Source organism: Onychomys torridus, chromosome 12, assembly GCF_903995425.1.
Source record: "Onychomys torridus chromosome 12, mOncTor1.1, whole genome shotgun sequence".
Taxonomy (NCBI): Eukaryota; Metazoa; Chordata; class Mammalia; order Rodentia; family Cricetidae; genus Onychomys; species Onychomys torridus.
In genome coordinates, this window is record NC_050454.1 from 2,209,133 (window position 1) to 2,234,333 (window position 25,201).

The following is a 25,201-nucleotide window of genomic DNA, read 5'->3' on the forward strand; positions in this document are numbered from 1 at the left end:
ATCTAGAGACAGGCAGACTAGCTAGAACGGGAGCTCCATCATCGGAAGATGCCATCCCACTTTACCGTCCTTCTGTTTGATCCTAGGCTCAAGCTCACTTTATAATGCAGGATAGTTACTTGAGGCTCCAGTTGTTATGTCGAGGTCTGTAAAGGGGGAAAGAGGAAAAAGGCCAGCCGCAGCTTTTTAAGATAGTATGCATGTAGAAATACCAGAAAACTCTTCCCCTTGTTGACCAGGGTTCAGTTGCGTTGACCCCAGAAGATAGCGGGGAATCTTAGAAATTGCTTTAGCTGGTGTATTGCTGTCTCTAGTGAGCTCAGAGCTTGTTGTTAAGAAGCGGGCAGCCCTACTGTGCTAAGCAGCCAGCCATCTCTCCTGTGATCGTCTCTCTGTGATTGTTCCCTCTCTGTGTGCAGGCTCTCCTGCCATCCGTCATACAAGCCCACAGGCCCACAGTGCTTTAGGAAGTGCTTGCTTTAGTCAAAGTCCTAGGCCAAAATGTGCAATGCTGTTGAAGTACTGTTCGCTCCCAAGCAGCGATTCTGTAAAGGTAGAATTGAAATTCCTTTCATTGATTGGTCGGCTAGAAGGGACTGGAATGTCTCCTTTACTCATTTTAGAGAATGGATCATCTCCTGAAACAGGATTGTCTCACAGAAGCCTTGGCTCTTGCGTGGTCTTTCCATGAAGGAAAGGCAAAGGCAGTCGTGGGTAAGTAAGTCAATAGATGCTGTGGAGTTTATAAGTGTCGTTGTAAAGAATCTTTCCATAAGGGAAATTTACTATGAGAACAAATGGGAAGCACACTGATAAGCTGTTAGTCTAGTGGGTGTGAGATATCCCTATTATCCAGCATTTGGATATTGAGGCTTGTTGTAATTGAATGTGTTGTTAGCGTGGGTCATGGATGGGAGACCAGAACCCAGGTTCCCTTCTGGAGTGAGCACTAACTTTTGTTTCCTGTTGGACTTGTTTCTCTAAAGGGCTATCGGGGGATGTCAGTAAGAGGAAGGCTGTCGTCGCAGATCGGGTATGCAATGCAGATTTGCTTTTTGTGCTTGCAAGTGACTTTGGGGATGATCAGGCACATGGCTGTACTTGAAAGTGGGTCAGGCTGTAAGTCCCAGGTGTGGTCTGCAGTGCTGTGTAAAGTCTTACCACTGTCCTCCCCCATGAAGATGGTAAATCAGCACAGCAGTCAAGAGAGCACAGGGGGAAGGAATACTTGAGAGTGGTTTGCCATCCTCTGTGGGGAGGGTTACTGAGGCACTGAACTCCAGGTTTTCATTTCCTGAGATTTTATACCACCGAGGTCTGGAACATACAGACATTTCTTAGGAAAGATTAGCAAATTAATACTAGCTCTTCATCTCAGAGAATTAGGGAATAAAGCCACTGAAATCCCAACTGTGTTTTTAATACAATGATAACACATGATTCAGAATTAACCATGTACATTAAATATTGAACAAATGTAGCCATTCCCTTTGATTCTGACACAAAGCTGTTTTTCCTGTAGATGGTAGAGATCCTGTTCCATTATGCAGATCGGGCTCTGAAAAAGTGCCCAGACCAGGGAAAAATCCAAGTGATGGAGCAGCATTTTCAGGTACGCCTCTTCGTGTGTGTCAGCTGCAGATGCTCTCACGCATCCCCTTAGCCTTGAGCACGTGATGCTGTCACGTATTCCCTTGGCCTTGCCCACGTGACTTACTGGTTTTGGCTGTTAAGCATCCTTTAGTGTTAAGAGCGTTGTTTCAGAGTTTGCAGGGAAATCGTGTAAGAGTGAATTTTAAAAAAGTGTCTAGTAGATGGGAAGAGACAGGTGAAATGCTGCTCATGCTGTGTGAAGGAACACACCTGTGACTTGACACCTTACTGTGGGTGACATTGCTAATGGCTCCCATTTATATGAACTCGGGTTGTTAAGGAGGGAGTGGGCTGCTAAGGTTTAAATTTAGTTTCCCAAACACCTGTGACTCAAGATATACATCTAAGATAAATATATGTATATGTATATTACAGCCTATAAAATATGTTAATGAAAGATGTTTAGATTATCTTAGAGCTTAATGAAAATGCAAGCCAAGGAACAGCTTAAAGATATGCATATGTATTATGCTGGTTTTCCTATTTGCATTGATCTTCAGCTATTTTTGTGGTAAATCTGTTTACAACAAACCCCTACAGCGGCAGCTCACTTCTGTCTCTGTATTTTTTGTGTGTGCATGTGTGCCAAATGCACATTTTCAAATTGAGGGTCTTTCACATATGAGGCAAATACTGTGTTAGTTTTTTGTTTGTTTGTTTGTTTGTTTTTGTTTTTTTGTGAGAGTGTTTCTCTGTGTAGCTTTGTGTTTTTCCTGGAACTCACTCTGTAGCCCACGCTGGCCTCGAACTCACAGAGATCAGCCTGCCTCTGCCTCCCAAGTGCTGGGATTAAAGGCGTGCGCCACCACTGCTGGCTACTCGATTATTTTTTAAAGATCTATTTATTTTATGTGTATGAATATCTTGCCTGCGTGTATGTGTGTGGACCATGAGCCCATGGAAGTCAGAAGAGGGTGTTGGCTCCCCAGGGAACCAGAGTTACAAATGGTTGCCAGCCACCATGTGTGTGCTGGGAATTGAATTGAATTGGGGTCCTCTGTATGAACCACCAATGCTTTTAAGCTCTGAGCCACCTCTCCAGCTCCATGGGGCAAATACTTTTGCACTGAACCACATTCCCTAGCCAGTCTTAAGTCTCCTTTAAATAAATACTTAAGTATCAGGAACAGCAAACTTTTCTACGAAGAGCTAGATGGTGAATTTTAGGCGTTTTAAGTCACAAATGGTTTCTCTTCCTCCTCTTCCTCCTCTTCCTCCTCTTCCTCCTCTTCCTCCACTTCCTCCTCTTCCTCCTCTTCCTCCTCTTCCTCCTCTTCCTCCTCTTCCTCCACTTCCTCCTCTTCCTCCACTTCCTCCTCTTCCTCCACTTCCTCCACTTCCTCCTCTTCCTCCTCTTCCTCCTCTTCCTCTTGTTGCTAGAAACCAAAGTGGGGGCCTGGCACCCACTGAGTACACACTGCGTGGTGTATGTGTAGAATTCGGAAGACAGCTCCTGGGAGTTCTCTCTCTCCACCATGTCTGTCCTGTGGGGCAAGCTCAGGTCATTAGGTTTGGTGGCAGGTGCCGTTACCTGCCTGCTCAGTCATCTTTTTGGTCCCCACCTCTTTTGTTTGTATGTTTGTTTTGAAGCAGGGTCTCACAGTGTAGACCTGGCTAGGCTGGAGCTTGCTGTGAAGACCAGACTGGAACCAAAGTCATGGAGATTTACCTGTCTGTCTCAGCCTTCCAAGTGTGTTGTGTGCCATCAGGCCTATCTAAGAACCAGGCTTTGTTGTGATAGGATTTGGTCCACTGGCTTGACTATATGTCCCTTGAGTTCATATAAATTAAACTCTATATAACAATAAGTATAATATATGTGGTTCTTCCTGTTTTAAAGGTTATAGTACAGCTGAAATTTGGGGTATATGTATGATTTTTTTGAGACAGGTCTCGGTGTAACAGCCCTGATTGTCCCTGAACTTCCTTTGTAGACCAGGCTAGCCTCAAACTCACAGAGATCTGACTGCCTCTGCATCCCAAGTGTTGGGATTAAAGACATGCCCAGCCAGCTGAAATATTTTTAATATTTATTAATGGGAACATTTAAAATAAATTTAGGAATTTTGGTTTTCTATAGAGCAGGGACTGATATTGTTGTTATTATTATTATTGTTGTTGTTGTTGTTATTAAATACAGGGTCTCACTGTGTAACTGTGGCTGGTCTGGGATTTGCTACATAGACCAGACTGGTCTTGAACACACAGAGTTTTCTGTCTGCCATTGCTTCCCAAGTGCTGAATTTTGATATTGGTATTTTATGTCTCTGTTTGATGCTCAGAACTTAGATATGGCAATTACGAGCTGCATGGTGTCAGAGGAGCATTTGGTTTCCTGATCTGCACTGTTCTTGACTGGGGCTTTATTGAATTTGTCAGTAGACAGGGATAAATGAGTTCAGATAAAGTTATGAAATAAGGAACCCGAGGAGGAAACTACAAAGCAAAAAGAAAAGGAAGAGGATGGCGTAGGAATAATAACTTGTATGCATTGATGTTTTATTGGCCACTTGAGGTGGCCCAGTGAGTGCAGTGGAAGCCTGATGACCTGATTTCATCCCTAGATTCCACGGGTTCTGACATCCAATTTGTAAGCCATGGCACATGCATGTTCCTCCCCCCCCCCCATCTTGTACACATATGTACATATAATAGTAATAAAAAATATGCTGTGGAGTGTAGATAAAGACAGTTTTAATGTTTTCATAAGAATACACTTCATCAAGAGGCGGCGAGATGGTATTCTTTGAAAGTATGTTTGGTTAAAAAGAAGTATCCATTAGGGAAAGATGGGGGAAATTAATTGAGAGGGGAGCAGAGACAGAGATATAAGTATTCACACAAAGCACCATGCTGGGGACCAAATGTCCAACACATGAACATGGGTGACGGTTTGTATTCACACTATAACAGTTTGTAAATCACAACACCTACAGATATTGAGAGAGGTATTTACCTAAAGTTAGGTGCTAGAAGAATGCTAAGACTTCAGAGGAGAACAATACAGTTCAGATTTTGCCTTCTAAAGTACTAAGGAGTTGGGCCAGCCAGCCAGCCAACCAACTATCCCTGCAAACAAAACAGTGACCATTGACAAAGACCCACTGAGCAAACGCTGCGGGGACAGCAATCAGAGTGCGTGACTTTCATTTCATTGAGCTCTCACAGTTCCACGAAGCGTAGACACCACATTTGTCCTCTTTTTATCTGAGGAAATGTAGAGGTTAAGTTACTTTCCACAAGTACTGCTGCTGAAGTCATAGAGCCTGGACTCAGACAGTTCCTGACTTCAAAGCCCGGTGCCTGGCAGCCATTGTTCAGAGCCAACAAAAGAGAACATAGATGAGCAGGAATGAATTAATAGATGATCATGATGGATAATTTCATGGCTGGCTGTATGTCTAGTGGAGTGCTGGCCTGGCCAGCACCCAGCCCTGGGTTTGAGCTGTAGTGTTATGTAAACTGGGTGAGGTAGCACACAACTGTAAACACAGCACACAGGAGGTGGAGGCAGGAGGATGAATCAGAAATTCAAGGTCATCTTTGGCTATGTAGCAAGTTCTGTGCAGCAGCCTACATGGGACCATCTCGAAATTTAAAATAAAATATGTCATAGTTTGGATTTTTATTGCTGTGAAGAGACACCATGACCACAGAAACTCTTATGAAGGAAAATGTTGAAAGTCACATTGAAGGAGGCTTGAGCAAAAGAGACCTCAGAGTTCACCCCACAGTGACACACTTCCTCAACAAGGCCATACTCCTAATATCACCCTCTCTTTGGGAACCGTTTTATTTCAGACAACCACAAAATAATTCCAGTAGACACTTAATCTTTTTGTTTCTCACCAGCTAATGCACATCATATGATAGACTCTATTACATACCCTTCGCCTTACTCTAGTGTTAGGAAAAAATCTAAAGCTAGTTACCTTATAAAGGAAATAGATCCATTCAGCTTACCGTTTTTTTTTGTTTTTGTTTTTGTTTTTCCTTCCAATTTGAGAGCATAGCACTGGTATCTGCTCAGCTTTGGAGGGTTTGTGGTAAATAGCACTGTGATGTCAGTATGGTGTGCGTGGACTTGTGCACATAGAGCACATAGAACAGTACTCCAAAGATTCTGGGTTCATTTAAACAATTTGCTCTCATGGGCTCCTGTGAGGAAAAAGATTATTTCTCTTAGAGAACCTCCCACCAGACTGCATCTCCTAAACTTCAACCGTCCTTCAGCATCCCTTCACCAGAGACCAAGGCTCTGAGCAAGCACTTGGGGCAGAGCTTACTAAAGCAATGCATCATGAATGCACATCAGCCCATTTGAGTCTTGGCAGAACTCTGCAAGGTGGGTGCGGTGACTGCTCGCCTTTATCGATGACATCAGGGCACAGAGAGATGAGACAAATCCTTTTATATCACAGATGGCTGGTGAACAATGAAGTTAGCATTTGGATGTAAACACTGGACTTCAGGGCTTTCATCTGGAGTGCTTCTTTCCGTGAGCACAGAGCATAGTTGGAAAAGTCCATATGTCACGTGTTAGAGAAGTTAGACTAAGCGTCCGGCATATGTGACATGGTGGCTACGATACAATTGTTCACACCTTAAGACTCAGGATTAGAACCCCAGGTATTCTAAACCTCAGGGACACCCTGAGTCACGATTAATACTCCGTGAGTAGCTTTGGATCAGTGTGGATGCCTAAACATCCGTGCACAAAGGAGATTCTTCAGCCTCTTATTAATTTTCTCTTAATGTCTTTCATATATATGGTTGTTGTGTAGTTGGAAGTTTTCCTGTGTCCTGCTCGGCCCTGAGGTCCCACAGCTGCTTAAAAACAATCATTCAGAGGCTTATATTAATTATCAACTATATGGCCTATGGAAGGCTTCTTAGCTAGCCCTTTCATCTTAAATTAACCCTTTCTATGCTTTGCCACAGGGCCGTGTCGTTACTGGTCTGCTGGCATCTTATTGCTCTTTGGGCAGCCAGCTCAAGGTACCCCTCCCTCCACCCACTCTGCCTTTCTTTTCTCTGTATCTCTGCTTGGATTTCCCACCTGCCTCTAAGCTGCCTTGTCATAGGCCAAAACAGCTTTATTTATTAGCCAATGGGAGCAACAAATATTCACAGTATACAGAAAGACATCCACAGCATTGTTTTTTTTTTCCTGTACCATCAACTTGTTGCCAGGATGAAATATGGAGTTTTCAGTAAATATTTTGCCATAATACTATGTGAACGTAGAAGCAGCATTTGCTATCCTCACTTCTGTCAAAGGAGCACTGAGGCTCAGTTGCCCAGCTCCAGACCTCAGGGTCCCAAACTGGATGCAGTAGATCCCATGCCCTTTCTACCTGTTTGTAATGTCACACCCATAAATAAACTTCACATGTATGTATATGTGTATGTAGTATCCATGTGTGTACATACCTTCCTATTCCAAGTGTTTTAACAGTGGCTTAGCTAAAGATTTAGCTTGTCGGAGATGGCACCAAGAATCAAGACGGAAAATGACCTTATAAGAAAATCCAATCAAAATAATTATGGGTAAACATAACAGGATTAAATATTAGATTCAAATTTTGTGTGCTAGATCCAAAAGATCTAGCTAGATAGGAGTTTAAAAGTGTTGTTGTTTTTTTAACTTAATATGTATTCCCCCCTAGTACCCTGCTAACCACCCTACCGCACTCCCTTTGAGTTTCTTCTTCTAACTGGCTCTCACTCTATTTTTATGTGACCCACAGAGTAAGGGTTGTTTGTCCACGTAGGTGGGGGGTTAGTTCCTGGGTTAGTTAGGGACTGCCTCCCTTCCCCAGCAACATTAACTGCTAAAGGCCCTCAACAAATGTGTGTTGGCATGTATGAAAACGTTCTGAAGGGTTCAGTCTGTTCAGATCTAGTAGTGGATTCCCTGGTGGGGCCTATGACCTTCTGAGCCATGGGCTTTTGACCAGGTTTACAGTACCAGAGCAGGCCTGACATCCAACCAGGAAGCGATTGGGAAACCTTACCAGTCACAACACTGTTGTGCCAAGGGCACATCCTGCACACAGGGTCCACTCTGAGTAAGACTAAAGCAGTCTCTCCTGTCTTCTGGCTCTCACCCTCTTCATGGTGCCCACTTGGAGGCGATGATGTAGATGGCTCGTTTGGGGCTGAACACTTGTCAGTCACTTATTCTCGGCACTTGAACCCGGTCTAAAAAGATCTCTGTGGTAACACTGCTGCTGCAGCGTGAGGCTTCTCTGCCAAGGCTGAGAGCAGCGTGTGTAAGTGGACCGCTGCACACACATGGATGGCCTCGTTGGACTTGTTTGCAGCACACAGCATCCATGAGATCAGAAGGTGCTCAATGTGGGGAAACACAGCTCCCAAGTTGCAGGAGGCTGAGGCTGAGGATATTCAGTTCGAGGCTGTCTCTTGTTGCTTTGTGAAGTTTTGTTCATCTGTTTGTTTTGTTTTTTGAGACAGGGTTTCTCTGTGTTGTTTTGGTGCCTGTCCTGGATCCCGCTCTGTAGACCAGGCTGGCCTCGAGCTCACAGAGATCTGCCTGGCTGTGGCTCCTGAGTGCTGGGATTAAAGGCGTGCGCTATCGCCGCCAGGCTTTTTTTTGGGGTGGGGGTGTTTAGTTATTTTTGAGGCCAGTTTGGTATCCTGGCAAGATGAGAGGGGAGAGGAGGAAGGGGAGGGGAGAGGAGGAAGGAGAAAGGGAGAGGAGGAAGGAGAAAGGGAGGGGAGGAAGGGGAGGAAAGGGAGGGGAGGAAAGGGAAGGGGAGAGGAGGAAGGGGAGGGGAGAGGAGGAAGGGGAGGGGAGAGGAGGGGAGGGAAGAGGAGGGGAGGGAAGAGGAGGGGAGGGAAGGGAAGGGGAGGGGAGAGGAGGAAGGGGAGGGGAGAGGAGGAAGGGGAGGGGAGAGGAGGAAGGAGGTGGTACATCTTCTGTGAAAGGAAGCACTGCTGATGAAATAGCCCTCAGGTTTATGCCTTCTGCTTGATGTGTGCAGATAAAGGGAGGATGGCTTCTGACTAGGAGGCGCAGTTTCTCTGTATGTTTTTTTTTTGTATATTATGTTTTTATTGTATATTATGATATTTTCATACGTGGACCTGTGTGTGATAGGGTTTGATGATGTTCACCCAATTGCCCTCTCTCCTCCTTTTCTTGCTGCCCATCCCTCCTCCTGCCCCACCCCTTCTACTGTGTGTCTGGTGTCTCATCTTCTCTAACTGCCTGCAAACCCTTCCCCTCAGCAGTGCGTCAGCTGCCCATGAACCTGCAGGAAGAGGTGGGGCCTCTTCTGTGCCAGGACAGAATGTCGATGGGTTCATAAGAGTATCTGCAGTAGCCACCACCTATTGCCAATCACTGCTCTCACCAGGCCCAAGGGCAGCCGTAGCTCTGGCATCAGCATGAATATGCAGAAGGCACAGTGCCGGGCATATCATGCCCAGTTAGCAAAAGAGCAGAAGTAGCTTCCTCGTTAGGAACAGACCTTTGTCCAGGTTTGCTGTACCAGACCTGAGTTCTCTCCTGTAGAGCAGGCCTCAGCTCAATTAGGAAAAAGCTGCGTACCCACATAATTGCACCAATGGGCACGTCCTTGGCTGGCTGGCTGGCTGGCTGGCCCGCCCCAGTATAACTTGAAGGACCCACAGCTGAGTAAGACCATTGATGGCAGTTCTCCCCCAGCAGCCTGCTAGCATGTTCTAGCACTGTCAAGTGCCAACAGGGAGGAAGCTTCCAGCTCACTTCTAGCTTTGTTTCTTTATGTCCTGCAACCAGGCACCGGCGCCTTGCACAGTAGGGTCTTCCTTCTAGTTCCCAAAGGCAGTCAACAGCAGTGGCCATAGTCTCTGTTGTTTTGGGGAGCCCTTAAAAGGGCCTTTCTGGTCGACAACTCATAAAGCGTAGTCTGCCCCAAGCGTTGAGATTCCTTCCTTCCTGGCTTCCTGTCTATGACTGTGTCATGTCTGTATGTCTGTCTGTCTCTGCTTTGTCCTCTGTGTGTACACATGGGAGAGTGTGTGCATGTGGAGGCTAGACACTGGTCCTGGGTGTCCTCAATCGCTCTCACCTTAGTTTGAGACGGGGTCTCTCACTGAACCTGGAGCTCCCTCGTTTGCGTAGACTGACTGGGGAGCCGTCCCCAGGGATCCTCCTGTCTATGCTTCTCCAGTGTGCTGGGGTTACATGTATGTTGCCATCCCTGGTTTTACGTGAACGTTGGGCATTGTACTCAGTTCTTAGCTTGCATGGCAAGCGTTTTACCAGTTTAGCCATCTCCCCAGACCACTGGGGTCTTCATATGATAGCTTGATGTTCTGGGAGTGGCTTTCTCCATCCTCAAACAGGACTTAGAAGCTGGGCGAGATCATTTGAGTTGGCGTCTAGGTTTCCTGCACTTTCATCTTTAATCCCAGTTCTTAGGAATCTGAGGCAGAAAAATCAGAGGTCTAAGGCCAGCCAAGGTCACTGGGTGAGACCTCGCCTCCAGAAAAACAAAATTTAAAAATAAAGCTATTATCGGAAACAGCAAAATGAACTAACCCAACTAGTTAAAATGGCAGTAGTGCTAATTCATGTTCTGCCAGCAGGTGGCGCCTCAGGCCTGCTGCCAGCAACTTCTTTTTTCTTTCGGAGTAAGCATGTAACATTGGGTCTGTAGTTCTACCTTCCTCCAAGGGCCAGCCAGTGGGATTTTGAAGGTATTCTATTGAATCTGTAGGCTACTTTTGGTAAGATAGCCATCTCCAGAATATGAATTATGTCAGCTCAGGAGCATGGCAGACTTCTTCAGTGCCTGGTGTCTTGTATGATGTCTTTTCTAGCGTGTGAGCATTGTGGAGGCCCTTACCTCCTTGGTTATGTTTCTTCCTTCCTTCTTCAGTTGTGGATGGGATGTGTTTCCTAGTTTCTTTCTCAGAAAATTCATTATTGGCATATATAAAAGCTGATCTTGTGTTTTGATTTTGTTTCCTGCAACTTTATTGAAAGTGTTGTCAAGTCCAGCAGTTTTCTGGCGGAGCCCATGATGTCTTTTCCGTCTGTCGTCTTCCAAGTGGGACAGTCTGACGCTGTCCCTTTTGCACCTGTTTGATCGGGGAAATTGTTGTGTTTAGTACTTTGTTTTGTTTGGGAGTGTGGCATGTATGTGTGTCCTTGTCTGGTTTTGCAGTCACAAATGCCCTCTTCTTAGAATGACTTGTGTAGTGTCCCTGCCTTCTGTCTGAGGACAGTTGGAGAAGTCTGGTAGTAGATGTTCCTCATGGCCTGGTAGGATTCAGACTGACGCCGTCTGGTCTGGGACTAGAGCCTGTGGACTACCACCGCTGCCTCAGCTGCGTTGTCACAGGTCTGTGTAAGTTGGTGGTGGTATCTGGCTGTAATTGGGGCATGGTGTACACATTTAGAAATTAACACATGTAGTCCGACTTCCTTTGGGCCATCAGCTAACAAATAACGACATGGAGACTTATTAACTATGAAAGCTTGGCCTTAGCTTAGTCCTTTTCCCAACTAGCTCTTAAAACTTAAGTTAACCTGGGTTGGGGATTTAGCTCAGTGGTAGAGTGCTTGCCTAGCAAGTGCAAGGCCCTGGGTTGGGTCCTCAGCTCAAAAAAAAAAAAAAAGAAAAAGAAAGAAAACTTCAGTTAACCTGTTTTTATTGATCTAAATTTGACATATGACTCGATTACCTCTCTGTACCATATGTCCAGCTTCTTCAGTGTCTTGCTGGCATTTCTCTTGCTGCTAGATTCATCCTAGTTCCTCTCTCTGCCCTGAAGTCCCACCTATCCTCTCCTGCCTAGCTATTGGCCATTCAGCTCTTTATTAAACCAACCACAGTGACACATCTTTACACAGTGTAAACAAATATTCTGCAACAAACACAACTCTTCTAGGTATTTCCACTTTTGAGAGTCTACATTTTTAAAGTATTCCCCAGTGATCTTCCGTATTTTATTGGTAACAGCTCTCTTTCACCTCTAATTTCTTAAATTGGGTCTTATCTGTCTTGGTTTTGGTTTGGCTAGGCAATAGTAAATCTTGCTAATATTTTCACAGAACTAGCTCTGGTTGACTTTATGCCTTGTTCTTGTAGCCTCTGTCTCGTTCATTCCTGCTCTAGTATTTGTTTGCTGCTGTCTGCTTATTTGATCTTAGTGGATTTTTTTATTTTTTCTAGAACCTTGAGGTGCATCATTCAGTTGCTAACTTTGAAATCTCTCTGATTTCTTTGATGGACTGCACTGAATTATCTCCCCGGGCCTGGATCTTGTCTTTTTATTTACTTACTTACCTTCATCTAACTTCTTTCTCTGAGTCTTAATTGGTTAGTTAAGGCCTTTTGCATGTAAGATTATTGCTGAGGTGGTTTGGGTGGTGATTGTGTCTGAGTGAATCATTGGTAGTTTTTTCTTCTCATTTGTCTGCTGGTTGATTGATTCATCCTTGCTGGGCTTCGTTATTTTTCTCTCCTCTGTCCTTGTGGGCAAAACGATTTTCTTATTCTCTTATGTAGAGTGTCCCTGGAGAATTTCCTCCAGTGCTGGCCCGGTTGTCAAGAAGGAAGCACTCATTTCTCCATCAGTTTTAAGAGACAGCTGGGCTTCATGTCACAAGCTGAGTCAACAGTCACTTTTCTGTGCTTGACATCTGTAGAAGCCATGTTTTCCTGGCTTTCAGTGGTGGTGGCGGATCTGATGTTATCCCAGTTTTTCTGCCTGTGTGATTTGAAGTTTTCCCCTGGTAGCTTTAGTATCGTTTCTCTGCCTTGTATTTTGACATTTTGCTATGATGTGCTGTGACTAGGTTCTTCCGTGGTCACATCTAAATGTCTTTGGGTTTGGATGTCTTTCTCTAGCTCTGGGAAATCTTCACCATATTTTTATTGAATGAATTGTATAAACCTTTAGACTTTATCTCATCTTCTGCCTCACGGCTTCTTTGGGTGGGTCTTGAGCATACCCCAGAGTTCTTGGAAGTGCTGTTGTCTTGATGTTGTCCCCTATACCTGGAATCCATTCATGAGCTTGATCATGTCACTGGTGATATTTTCGGCTGTTTAAATTTAGTTTGGTTTTGTTGTTGTTGAGACATGACCTCAGTATGTAGTTCTGGCTGGCCTGGAACTTGCTCTGTAGAGCAGGATGGCTTGAACTGGTAGAGTTCCCTCTGCCTCTGCCTCCTGAGTGCCAGGGTTAAAGGTGTGCGCTACCACCTTGGAATCTTTTTTAACAATAACTTTTAATTTTTTACTATTTCATGCATAGAATTTATTTTGATGATACTTGCCCTTCCCCCTCTCCTGTCTCCTGCTGCAACCCTGCTTCTTCCTAGCATGCCCCTGGCTTGTTTGTTTTTGAGTAACCCACTGAGTTTAGTCAGGGCTGTTTGCACAGGCAGGGTGTTTGCTGGATTGTGGGGAATGTGTTGGTGCTGAAGAAATGACTCCCCTTCTCTCACAGTCGTGAACTGCCAACAGGGCCTAGGATAGGGGTGAGGACAGGGGTGGGACCTTATAGTCCTCCCCCATCCATGCAGAAATATTCCTAGGCTGGATCTACAGTTTTTGTGTGGGTTCCTCTGTGTATTTTATTCTTTGATTCCCTCAATTTCTGTTTGGTTCTTTTTCAGCATCTCAATTTTCATGACAAATTTTCCTTCATGGTTTCAAATTTTATCTTCAAGCTAATGAGTCTTCTTTTTTTGAATATTTATCTTATGTGCATGAGTGTTTTGACTGCATGGATGTCTGTGCACCATGTGCATGAAGTGCCCGGAGAGACCAGAAGAAGGTGTCAGGTCCCTTAGAACTGGAGTTACAGATGGTTGTGAGCCACCCTGTGGGTGCTGAGAATTGGACCCAGGTCCTCTGCAGAAGCAGCCAGTGGTCTTAGCTGCTGAGCATCTCTCCAGCCCAGTTACCACTCTTTTATCTGCTCTGCTATCTTTCTTGTCTGGAGTCTAAACTGATGTGATAACTCTCTTTCTTAGTGTGAGATGACACTGTTTTATTCATCTGCTTAGCAGTCCCTGTGCCTGACTTGTTCAGTCATCTTGTTATCGTTTAGTACTGAGAAGTGGTCTGTCGGGGTGCCGTATTCATTCATGTTTATTTGTTTGTGTGTGTGTACTTTTTGAGTATCTGTTGGATGTACATATCTTCTGGGTTTTAGTTTCCTCTTTTCCTACTGACATTTATCTGTTTAATTTATTTATTTAGTTATTAGTTAAACACAAGTCGTCCTGGTGAATTGTCCACTTGGATGTGTGTTCAGGGAGAATCCAAGTACAGTGGCACACACTGGCTCTGCAGCAGTCCCGTGTGATGGCAGGAGGACATACTTGTCACTCGTGTTCCGATGAAGTCTGGAGAGAGCAGCATTGGGGTCCTGGTTGGGGGGATGTATTTTTAGTTCTTTTAGGATGAAGGTATCAGGATTCATGTAGTACCGTAAGGAAGGAATGAGAAGGTAGGGATGAACAGGAGTGTGGAAAGAGCTGTGGATTGACTTAAGAGCATCTTCAAGGTTTGTGAGAGCAGTGTTCTTTGAGCTGTGTCTTCAAATTGCTGGTCTCCAGGTTTTATATGGAAAGGTCATTTCATTAAGGATCTAGGAAGCATTGTTCACTCTGGCATTGAATGTCACCGGGGGTAAATCAGGCTAGCCTGAGAGGTTTCTGCTCTCCCAGTGACAGGTCTACTTCCTGGCCTGTTCTTTATTTTTAGAGTCACTGTGTCCCCCTGTGTCATCTCGGGCCATTTCCCTCCTGTGTGTGCTCTTGTAGGGAGGAGATGCAAGGGCTTTTATTTCAGGAAACGTTGTTGAAGTCCCTCTTGAGCTACCGGCTGTGTTCCAGCGCTCTCTCTTTCTTACTTGGGATTCCAGCCACACACACCCCAGTCCTCTTCTTCCCACCTCCTCTTGCTCTCTTCCCCCTTCCTGCCTCTTTTATGTCCTCTGTCCCAAACGCTTCACTCAGAGCTCCAGCTTCTGCAGCTGGCTCTCGCCATCACCAGGAGGACAGACTCCTCAGTAGACTTCCCAGTCCTGGAATCCAGCAGCATTGCTGGGTATCCTAGGAATGCCCAATGCTGAGTTGAAGAGCAGTGTGTGTCCGTCACTCTTTATTTTAAAATCTTTCTTGGTTGAGTGGAACTGATGAGGTGTGGAAAATACATCAATGAACACTTTAGATGAAGTTCTACTTTTCTTTTTTGCCTCTAATGATTTTTAAAATAGATTCTGCTGGTAAGTTTTAGGGTCTTGCTACAGGCATTGGCAGTCCCTAGTGGCACTCATCCATGGTACGTTATCTCATGAGATGTGTAAATATTTTTTTGTTTGTTTGTTTGGTTTTTCGAGACAGGGTTTCTCTGTAGCTTTGGAGGCTGTCCTGGAACTCGCTTTGTAGCCCAGGCTGGCCTTGAACTCACAGAGATCCGCCTGCCTCTGCCTCCTGAGTGCTGGGATTACAGGCGTGCGCCACCACTGCCCAGCTGTAACTGTTTTATTTTAAGCACAGCTTTAAGGGCTCGATGGGGCTTGCTCTGCTTTTGGGGAGCTTGGGAATCTGTTGCTTTCACATGGCCATTTTCTTGGCCTGGGCATTCCCGTTCTAAGGAGTAGTTAACAGTTGTCTGTTATCAGGGTCCTAGGTCCCAGTCTCTGAGAGTACAGATTTATCCTGCCTCACCATGAGGCACAGCCTTCCTGCCAATCTCTGTGCCAGGAGGTAGGTTTTTCTCTTCAGATTTCCTTTTATTGAGGCTGCGGGGTGTTTGAGAACCCCAGTTTCAGGTGTTTCTGCCCCTTCCTCTCGGCTTCTTTGTGGCATTGAAACTTGGGCTCCTCTGCATTGTCACCTGGTTGGTGACACTTCTTGCTTTGCCTCTCTGTCCTCTGTCCACTTTAGACCCCGCTGTCCATTCTTCCGTGAGAGCCTGGCTGTGTGTTTCACTTCTTTATGCAATTGTGGGGGTACAGGTATACACGGAGGTGGAGGATTGGATCCCTTGGAACTAGAGTACAGGAAGTTTTCAGGCCAGCTAATGTGGTTTAACTGCTGAGAGATTTCTAACCCTTACCTGCATATTCGAAATGGCATCACTAGATCCCCCCCCCACCCCCCCCCCCACCCCACATTTCTAGGAACTCCCACCCAGTTATCTAGCCTACTTCTCTCTTCCAGAAGGTTGAGAGCCAATGTAGCTCTGAGTCTTAGTGAATCTCTGAGTTTAATTCCTGCTTTTAAATCTTACATATTTGTTTACTCTGTGTGAGTATATGTGCAGGTGTTCAGGTGCTGTGGCACAAGTCTGGACATCAGATGACAGCCTGTGGAGTCAGGTCCCTCATTCCACCATGTGGGTTTGAACCAGGCTGTTAGGCCAGGCGGTAAGCGTTTTTACCTGCTGAGCCCACAGGTCCTGTTTGGTGAAGAGTCTAAATAAAGTTACAAATCTGGTCATGAAGAATATTGTCAAGAAAGGGGGATGAGCCAAAGTGATCACTTCAGGATTGCAGGGCCTCTTCAGATCTTCCCTCTGGCAAGAAAGCTTTCCTTTGTGACCTCTGTCCACTAAGTGTGGACTGTGTTCTGTGCGGTCCGATAGCTCTGGTGTCCTGTGCTGGAGGATGGAGGACTACAGCAAGCCCAGGCTGTTAGTTTCCAGCCATTATGAGCTACTCTTTGAAAAAGGCCGGAATTATGAGTTGCCACCTACTTGATATGAGACCGTAAATGAGGAACTCTAAAATATAAAGCTGAGAAGTTAAATCAACTATAAAGTTAGTTTAGAACATTAAGCAAAAACGTAGGTAACTCTAAGTCACCTGAAGCACCATCAGGACCAAATGTATTTTCAATTTGATGTCTGTTGTTTATTTTAATGTCATTATAAACTATAAGCTCGTACTATAGATGATGGTATAAATAGAAAAATCTTACTCTTTTCTCGTGTTTATATTAATTTAATTCTATTTCTTACTGCTTTTCTCTTTCTCCCATTGCTACTCTCTCTTTCTGTTACATAACCACAGTAGATACCCAGAATGGATTTAAACATTTTTTGGGGGGTTGGGGGGTTGCTGGAGATGATTCCACAGTTAGGGTCACTGACTGCTCTTCAGAGAACCTGGGTTTCATTCCCCTAACCCACGTGGCAGCTCCCACCTGTCTATAGCTTCAGCTCCAGTGGATCTGATGCTTTCTTCTGGCCTCTGGGGAATGCATGCGTGTTGTGAATAGATATACTCACAGGCGAATCATCCATGAATATAAAACAAAAATAAAATCTTTAAAAAGCCCTCCACCCCTTAATTACTGAATTGTGGGTGCAGGTTTGCTTGCGGACAGCATGGTCTAAAGTTGCATCATCCTAGGAGTCCCCAGCACCTGAAGCCGCCCTTTGCTTTCCCCAGTGGGCTGTGGGGCGGCTGAGCTGATAATCTTCTATGCTCTCTTCCAGGACACGGTGCCAGTCATAGTGGACTACTGCCTTCTGCTTCAGCGAAAGTGAGTATCCATTGCCTGTGAGCCTCAGTCAGTTCGAACCCGGGTCGTGTCTTGCTTAGGAGCGCTCTAAGTGTCCCTGGAGTTTTCCTAATTTGCACAGACTTCATTCTTTGAGTTTTCAGACTCTTCCTACGATAAACTTAACAAACTTTTGGTGTGTCATCTGTGCTTGTGTGCAGCGGGGTAGAGGGGAGAGGCATCATGTGGGGGTGCCGCTCTTACAGGCTATTACCCCGGTATTTATATCTTTTTTCTCAGAGCCTTTTATTTAAAATTAAAGTGTAAAACTCTAGAGTCGATTTTTTAGGTTTAAGTATTAACTTTATTAACTTCCAACGTGAGCCTTTCATAGTCTCGGGCAGTGGTTGTAAGAGCCAAGCACAGGCCCTTTAGATCGGCGTCTGACTGCTGTAGCACCGTGTTAACGTGTATAGCAATGGGGTAAGGGTTCCTCATCTATGTCATAGATGATGTTCCACAGGCAGCAAGCGACTAAGAAACTTGTCAGGTTCACACAGGAGCTGTTGGGGCAAAGGCGTGATTCTCAGCACAGGAGTCCAGCTCCTGAGCTCTTTGCTTAGCTGGTGGCTAAGACCACTTTCTAAGGGCTAAAGATTGTGACCCGCGCGCGTGCTGCAGTAGAGATACTGTTGACAGCCGTGCTTTATACATTTCCTCCCTAGACGTAAGTGCTAAGGGAGATGTTTCCCCGGGGTGAAGACCTTAGAAGCCTGGACACCGAGATGCTGTGTGGGCCCTCTGCGTCCTTTCCTGATAGAGTGCTACTTTTCACCCCATTTTCACCCTCACTTTCCTGCTAGTTATGTCTTTAATTTTTTTTTTTTTTTTTTAGTTTTTGGTTTTTTGAGACAGGGTTTCTCAGTGTAGTTTTGGTGCCTGTCCTGGATCTCGCTCTGTAGCCCAGGCTGGCCTCAAACTCAGAGATCCACCTGCCTCTGCCTCCTGAGTGCTGGGATTAAAGGCGTGCGCCACTGTTGCCTGGCTATATTTTTCATTTTTAAAATACACCTTAGTAATTTAGGTTTATATGTTTTGATTTATTTAACTCTCAAATTTCAGAGAGGCAATGCTGGCCTTGTTTCCAGAGCCGGAAGTTTAGGTAAAGAGGCTTCCAAATGGTGTTAACTATTGCAGTCCACTGAACTCTTCACATTGACAGAATTCTAATTATAGCAGGACACGCTTCTCACACTAAAAAGGTGTGGCATCCGGTGTAAAGCGGCTCTTTAATACTCAGTGATTGAAGGAACAAGGAGGCTTGTGCTCACTATCTGGAGTTCTGAGTGCTCTGACCGTGACACAAAGTTAAGATGACCCCAACAGTGGTAAAGTGAAGGACAAGATGGGGTAAAAAGTCTGGCAAACATTGTATGTTATTCCCAAAAATGTTCTATAGATAAACATTTCTTATCTGTATGGTTTGAAAAGAAAATATTCTCCAATCAGCCAGCTAGCCTGAGAGCGGGGATTTCTCATTAAACGAGTTAACAGAAGACAGAGCTCTTCCCTTCTAGTCTCATTAGAATCTCTCTGTTATCTTCCTTCCCGCCAACCCTTCCGTAGTCTTCTGCCTCAGCATGCTTTCCTCTGGGTCGTACGGGGTAAATCCAGTGCTTGTCACGGGAATCTCCGAGAGGAGTCCCAGGCTCACAGCATATTCCGGTTCTTCTGTAGCGCCCCCCCCCCCCCTCACCACCCCCGTACTCCCGGGCACATGCTCCTCGCTGTCTGGCCGGTGATAGAAATACGTTTTCTTGTCTCTCAGTTTTGTTTCCTGAGTCTCAAAAGTCAGGATTGCGTGGGTCCAGCTTCTGCTTGATGAGGGTCCCACGTGACTGTTTTCTTTCACTCCTGGTCCTGGCCAGCTCTTGAAGTTCCAGCAACCACCAGAGGACCAGGGCACATCACCACCATGGTGTAAGGCCTGAGGTTGTGCAAGCTTTGGATCCCCCCCTCTTTCTGTTCTAGATCTAAGCTGTTCTTGATTTAGCTTCTTCCCATCTGGCTTTTTTTTTCCCCGTTGGTCTAAGATCCTGTCTAGTTCTGGGCTTAGCAGAAGGATCGAAGAAGCTGTTTGATCCACATTGATCTTTTATTCCTAAGCCATCTATCTCTCTGTTAGGTTCCTTCCATTTCGAATGTGGTAATTAAGGTGTTAGATGTGAATATGCAGTGTTTAAATACTTGGATGACATCAATACTGAATGCTACAGGTTTTAGAACATTTCAGAGTTGTCACCAATAGTCAGGTTACAGTGGTCAGTAGCTTGGCTTGCTAGGCTAGAGGATTGTGTGTGTGTGACTTCCCCATCCTTTCCCTTAAACTGGTGTTCTCCGCTTGCTCTGTATTTACTCTTTCTTCCTCATTCCCAAATATGCAAAGGACCCGTGCCATTGAGATTCCCCTTCGGAGCAAATTGTGTACAGTGTGGGTATCATCTTTCTAGACTTAATGTCAGTTCATTTTGCAGTGCCCCAGAGCCCGTGTGAAGTAACCATAATTTTAAGAATCATGTAAAAATGGGTGCAGTATTTGGATTATATTTCAGTAAAGTGTAATTGTGCTGGCCACCTTGAGTTTCCATCTCTGTGGGTAGTATCTGAAGTGATTAACGTGAATGGTTCTGTTGTATGGGCGCTGAGCCAGCAATAGTTCAGTAAGCCCCAGTGGACACGCAGTAGTCCTTGGACAGTCCGCCCTGGCTCGACGTCCGTAGATGGGCAGGTCTGCTGCCTGACAATGCCCACTTCTCTTTCCTCTCAGAATTTTCAGTTATCATCAGATAAGTTCTTCACATTCAAAAGAAAGTTATAAAATTGATCATGTATAAGATGAGTTGAACCATTTTTTCTGTTTGCAGCAAAATAAGCTCTCTACAATGCATCTATTAATACGAGTGTTCGAGAAAGTGATGCCTCTGGAACCTCCTCTATTATTCATAGTGGATTTTGTGTTCTAGGAGGTGAGGCTGAAAATAACGCACAGCAGGGCTGCAGTTAGCCCTCAGGAAACACGTCAGCACCCCAGGGAATACAGACTAGGTGTAGAAACTGTGTGTGTACCTTTCTCTCCTCTTCCTTCCCAGAATACTGAGATCACGTTGTGGAATCTTCTTTCCCTTTTATCATGAGATAGTGATACGGATCGGGGTTACTGAGTCTGGTTCTTCTTGCTTTCTGATCCTAGCTCCGAGTGGTCTTGCCTGAGTCTTATCGGCACTGTATGCCGCCCTTCCCACGGAAGTGTCTTGTCTGTTAACTTGGGTGCCGTTCGCTGAGCTTATAGTTTCCCTGGAGACGTGAAGGATTAGACAGAGGAAGCTCACCTGCAGTTCTCTAGGAGTGTTTAGGTGTCGAAGTGGGAGAAGGGTGCAGGGTCCTTTGTCCCACTCCAGTGTGTCTTCCCTCTTACCTGTCCATTCCTGTCACCGTCACTGCTGTGAGAGGCAGTTGCCCTAAGAATTGAACACAGGATGAAGGCCAGAGAGCAGCGGGCTTTTCAGCAAGCCGCTGAACGGCGTCAGCTTTGTTTGCTTTATACTTATTTATGTGTTTGTTTTGGTGATGAGAACATGCCACAGCCTGAGTGTGTAGGTTAGAGAGAAACTTGCAGAATCATTTCTTTCTCTCCTTCTACCCTGTGGGACCTGAGATCAAATCCAGGTCTCCAGGCGTTCTGGCAAGCTCCCTTATGCACTGAATCATTTTGCTGGCCCCATTTGCTTTGAGGCAGTTTTGTTTTTAGTCCAAGATGGCCTTGAACTGATAATCACCCTGCTTCAGCTTTCTGGGTGGTAGGATCACTGGAATGCACCACGCTGTCTGCCAACGTCTCTTACGCTGGAAAGGACTGCTGGGAAGGTTTGCTTTGTAGGGTATTGCAAAGTTCAGTGCAAATGTTGTTAATGTTTCTATTAAACTGGTGTGAATTGAAGTTTGGAGAAGACGCGACATACTTAGACTCAGTTTAAAGGGTGTTTGGGATGTTCCTAAAGCTAACTGTTTTCCTTCCTGCTACAGGGACCTTTTATTTAGCCGAATGTATGATAAACTAAGTGAAAACTCAGTGGCAAAAGGAGTGTTCTTGGAGTGCCTTGAGCCGCACATTCTAAGTGATAAATTGGTGGGGATTACACCCCAGGTCATGAAAGACTTGATTGTTCATTTCCAAGACAAAAAGCTAATGGAGAGTGTGGAAGCCCTCATTGTGCACATGGACATCACCAGCCTAGACATTCAGCAGGTGAGTTGACAGTCTGCCCACTTGAGCAAGCACTGTTCCTTCACTGATCGTATTTACTTGACCAATAAGGCCGCTCCCTGCCTTCCACAGACCCCAGTTAGTGAGCCCTTTGGCTTATTGATACGCTTCTTAGGACTTTATGTAAGTACAGATTAGGTAATAAATGCCCCCAAGCCAGAGAGTGATCCTTGGCCGTTCTTCAGAGCTCCTGGCAGTTCATCTTTAAATCACCCAGAAAATGCTTTTTGCCTGACTCTTACTCAGTTTGCTCACCAACATAGCTTTCATCTGGCAGGTTTGTTTTCCATTATGGATACCTTCTCATTAATAAAGACCATTCTTCCGTTTAAGAGAACGATGCCATTTAAAAATCAGCTGGTACATGAAGCAGAGTTGAGTTTTGAAATGAGAGGATGGTGTGAGAGGGATGACAGGGCTTTTTAGAACAAGTCGGCAGCCTGGGTGAGCATATCACAGTTTAATTCTTTAATTCTTGTTAGTCCTCATAATGAGTGTGTTGCTCCTAGAGTGTCCAAGCTTCTCCGGCTAAGACCTGAGTGGCTTTCAGCTGTCTTAGGAGGACCAGGTCCTTCTAAAGGTTCAGATCGCACAGAAAGAGAGCTTGCAAACACCATTATTCTTTTCCTGATGTGAGCATTTGAGGTAAAGCAGGGTTCTCTGTGCACATGCCTTTTTGGTATGTGGGTGATTTGGTGTAGACGGCATGGTGTGCCGAGAGCCCAGTGTTTTGAGAACATATCACTTTATCCATAGATGACTGTCACATCTAGGAGAAAATTTTATTCCCTCCCGGTAGTTTCAGCTTTTTCTAAATACAGTATAAATATGCTATGATCTCTCTGTGTGCGTGCGTGCGTGTCATTGGTGTGTAACTTTGGATGTGGAGGCCAGAGCTCAGTCTTGGGTGCTGTTCTTTAGGAAGTATCCAGGGCTTCTCCTGTCTCCACTTCCCTAGGGCTGAGATTATCTGTATGCCACCATACCTGGCTCTTTCCATGGATGCTGAGGATTAAACTCAGGTCTGTAAGTTTGGGTGACAAGCACTGTACCGACAGAGCTGTCTCTCCAGGCCCCGATTAATATGTTTAGATCCTTCTTTTAGTTTCTTTTATCTATAGCATTTGTCAGCTCCTTCCATAGTGTTTGTTGCATGTCATGCTCTGAGGATGCTGACGTTGTCCTGGTTGTCAAGTGTCTCTACAGAAGCTGAGATTTAAGGAGAGAAGTGTGGCAGAAAGATGAGCAAATGAACCAGAGATGATGTGAAAACAAGTGTTAGATTACACATCAGAAGGCCGATGTGGTAGAGAGAGGCTACCTGAGGCTGCCTGACTAGAGAATCTTTCAGAAAACCAAGGGTGGTGGTGCGTGTCTGTTATCCCAGGATTGGGTTGTGGAGGAGTCAGACAGACTACAGCCTGTCTGGGACCCATGAGACTCTCTTTCAAAGAAAAAAAAAAGATGTTCAGATGCAGAGAGAAGAAATCAATGGTGCATGTGTTTTGGATGAGAAGTTCATTTTAAGTAAAACTGATGTAAAGGGGGGAAGAGACTGCCATGTGTGTTTAAATGATGGGAAGGAGGCATGCAGATCTGGAGCCCAGTGATTAGGAGCAGAGCTCACAGCGAAGGAAAAGTGCGTTCCTTGTGTTCTAAGAGCTGTGTAGAAATCATTAGACTGTTTAGCAGAATCACTCTGCTGCCAGGGATGGCAGATGATGGAGAAGGTCAGTGTGTGGAGAAGGTCAGTGTGGTGGAGAAGGACAGTGTGTGGAGAAGGTCAGTGTGTGGAGAAGGTCAGTGTGGTGGAGAAGGACAGTGTGTGGAGAAGGTCAGTGTGGTGGAGAAGGACAGTGTGTGGAGAAGGTCAGTGTGGTGGAGAAGGTCAGTGTGGTGGAGAAGGTCAGTGTGGTGGAGAAGGTCAGTGTGTAGAGAAGGTCAGTGTGTGGAGAAGGTCAGTGTGTGGAGAAGGTCAATGTGGTGGAGAAGGACAGTGTGGTGGAGAAGGACAGTGTGGTGGAGAAGGTCAGTGTGGTGGAGAAGGTCAGTGTGGTGGAGAAGGTCAGTGTGGTGGAGAAGGTCAGTGTGGTGGAGAAGGTCAGTGTGGTGGAGAAGGACAGTGTGGTGGAGAAGGACAGTGTGGTGAAGGTCAGTGTGGTGGAGAAGGTCAGTGTGTGGAGAAGGTCAGTGTGGTGGAGAAGGTCAGTGTGGTGGAGAAGGTCAGTGTGGTGGAGAAGGTCAGTGTGTAGAGAAGGTCAGTGTGGTGGAGAAGGTCAGTGTGTGGAGAAGGTCAGTGTGGTGGAGAAGGACAGTGTGGTGGAGAAGGACAGTGTGTGGAGGACAGTGTGTGGAGAAGGACAGTGTGTGGAGAAGGTCAGTGTGGTGGAGAAGGTCAGTGTGTGGAGAAGGTCAGTGTGTGGAGAAGGACAGTGTGGTGGTGAAGGTCAGTGTGTGGAGAAGGTCAGTGTGGTGGAGAAGGTCAGTGTGTGGAGAAGGTCAGTGTGGTGGAGAAGGTCAGTGTGTGGAGAAGGTCAATGTGGTGGTGAAGGTCAGTGTAATGGAGAAGAAGGTCAGTGTGGTGGTGAAGGTCAGTTTGATCTGACGTGTTGGAGACTAAGTTGGGTGTGCGGATGTGGGAGTGGGGGAAAGTTGTTTTATGGACAGGGTGAATAGTGGTCACCTGAAGGACTGGAAGACAAGCAGTCGGACCCTGAGAGGCAGAGGCGGGAGTCTTGCTTGCCATTTGTTTTGTGAAGCTGCTAGACATCTTGGTGAAGATACTAAGCAGCTGGAGGGGCAGAGGGGAGGTTAGGGTGGAAGATATGTCTGTCATAGTAAGGAGAGAGGGCGGAGATCCTGCAAATACCTTTTGTTTTTCTCCTTCTGTCTCTGCCAAGCCCTTCTCCTCCAGTCCTTTTGACAGTGGATGATGTGACACAGCCCTTGTGGGACAGAAAACAAGGTCCTCATTCTGCTAGGCGGCTGCTCTTTTCCCTCAACGTCTCCTCTCTTCTCCGTTCATCCACGCCACAACCTTTTCCCATGTGGTCTCCCGTCCTTCCTGTCTTCTGCCCGTGCCGGCCCTCATGGTCATCTCTCTCTTCTGGCTCACGTGCTGGGTGTCCTTAGGTCCCCGCCCATGCTGTTCTGAGTGACTTTGAATCTGAAGAGGATGTCGGGCTCCTTTAGAATGCTTATCGTAATCGTAAGCAACTGTGTGCGTGCACGTGTGTTTAGTTGGATGTCTTCTACAAGTCTTTTCATTATTTCTTTTATTTTTGAGATTAATATAATTATATTATTTTCCCCTTCCCTTTCCCCCTTCAGACCCTCTCATATATCCCTCTTGATGAGTCTTAACTTCCACCATTTTCTTGTCTTCTTCGATGGGTGTCCAAGCTGAGTATAGAACTCCAGGCTGCATTTTTCTGAATCTCTTTATTCTAGTGCTGAAGAGATGTTTTGTGAATTTTTGAAGAACTATTTTAATGATTAAAAGTAAAATGAATATTGAAAAGAGAAGGTTACAAAGAAACAAAATTAGAAGTTGAGGCCTGTTTTAAAGTATCTATTATACTGTTTGAACTAATACTGAACCTGTAGTAACACCCTTCTGTTGGGTTTGAGGATTTAAATTTCAGTTTCCACCAGAGAAGAAGAAGTAAGAAAACTTAGGGAAGAGAGGGGTCTTCATTCCCAGAGTTTGAAGGAAAATCGTTGGTGTCACATGACTCAGG

The 25,201-nt window shown here is 45.5% G+C and overlaps 1 protein-coding gene across 1 annotated transcript in view; it reads left to right on the plus strand.

The window, feature by feature from the left end:
* Positions 1–25,201, plus strand: part of Vps8 (VPS8 subunit of CORVET complex) — a 203,649-nt gene that overhangs the window by 39,479 nt on the left and 138,969 nt on the right. The window contains exons 17-21 of the mRNA XM_036204062.1: positions 624–714; positions 987–1,033; positions 1,523–1,612; positions 17,133–17,179; positions 21,221–21,443. Of these exons, the coding sequence (XP_036059955.1) occupies positions 624–714; positions 987–1,033; positions 1,523–1,612; positions 17,133–17,179; positions 21,221–21,443 (498 nt within the window). The remainder of the gene's footprint in view (positions 1–623; positions 715–986; positions 1,034–1,522; positions 1,613–17,132; positions 17,180–21,220; positions 21,444–25,201) is intronic.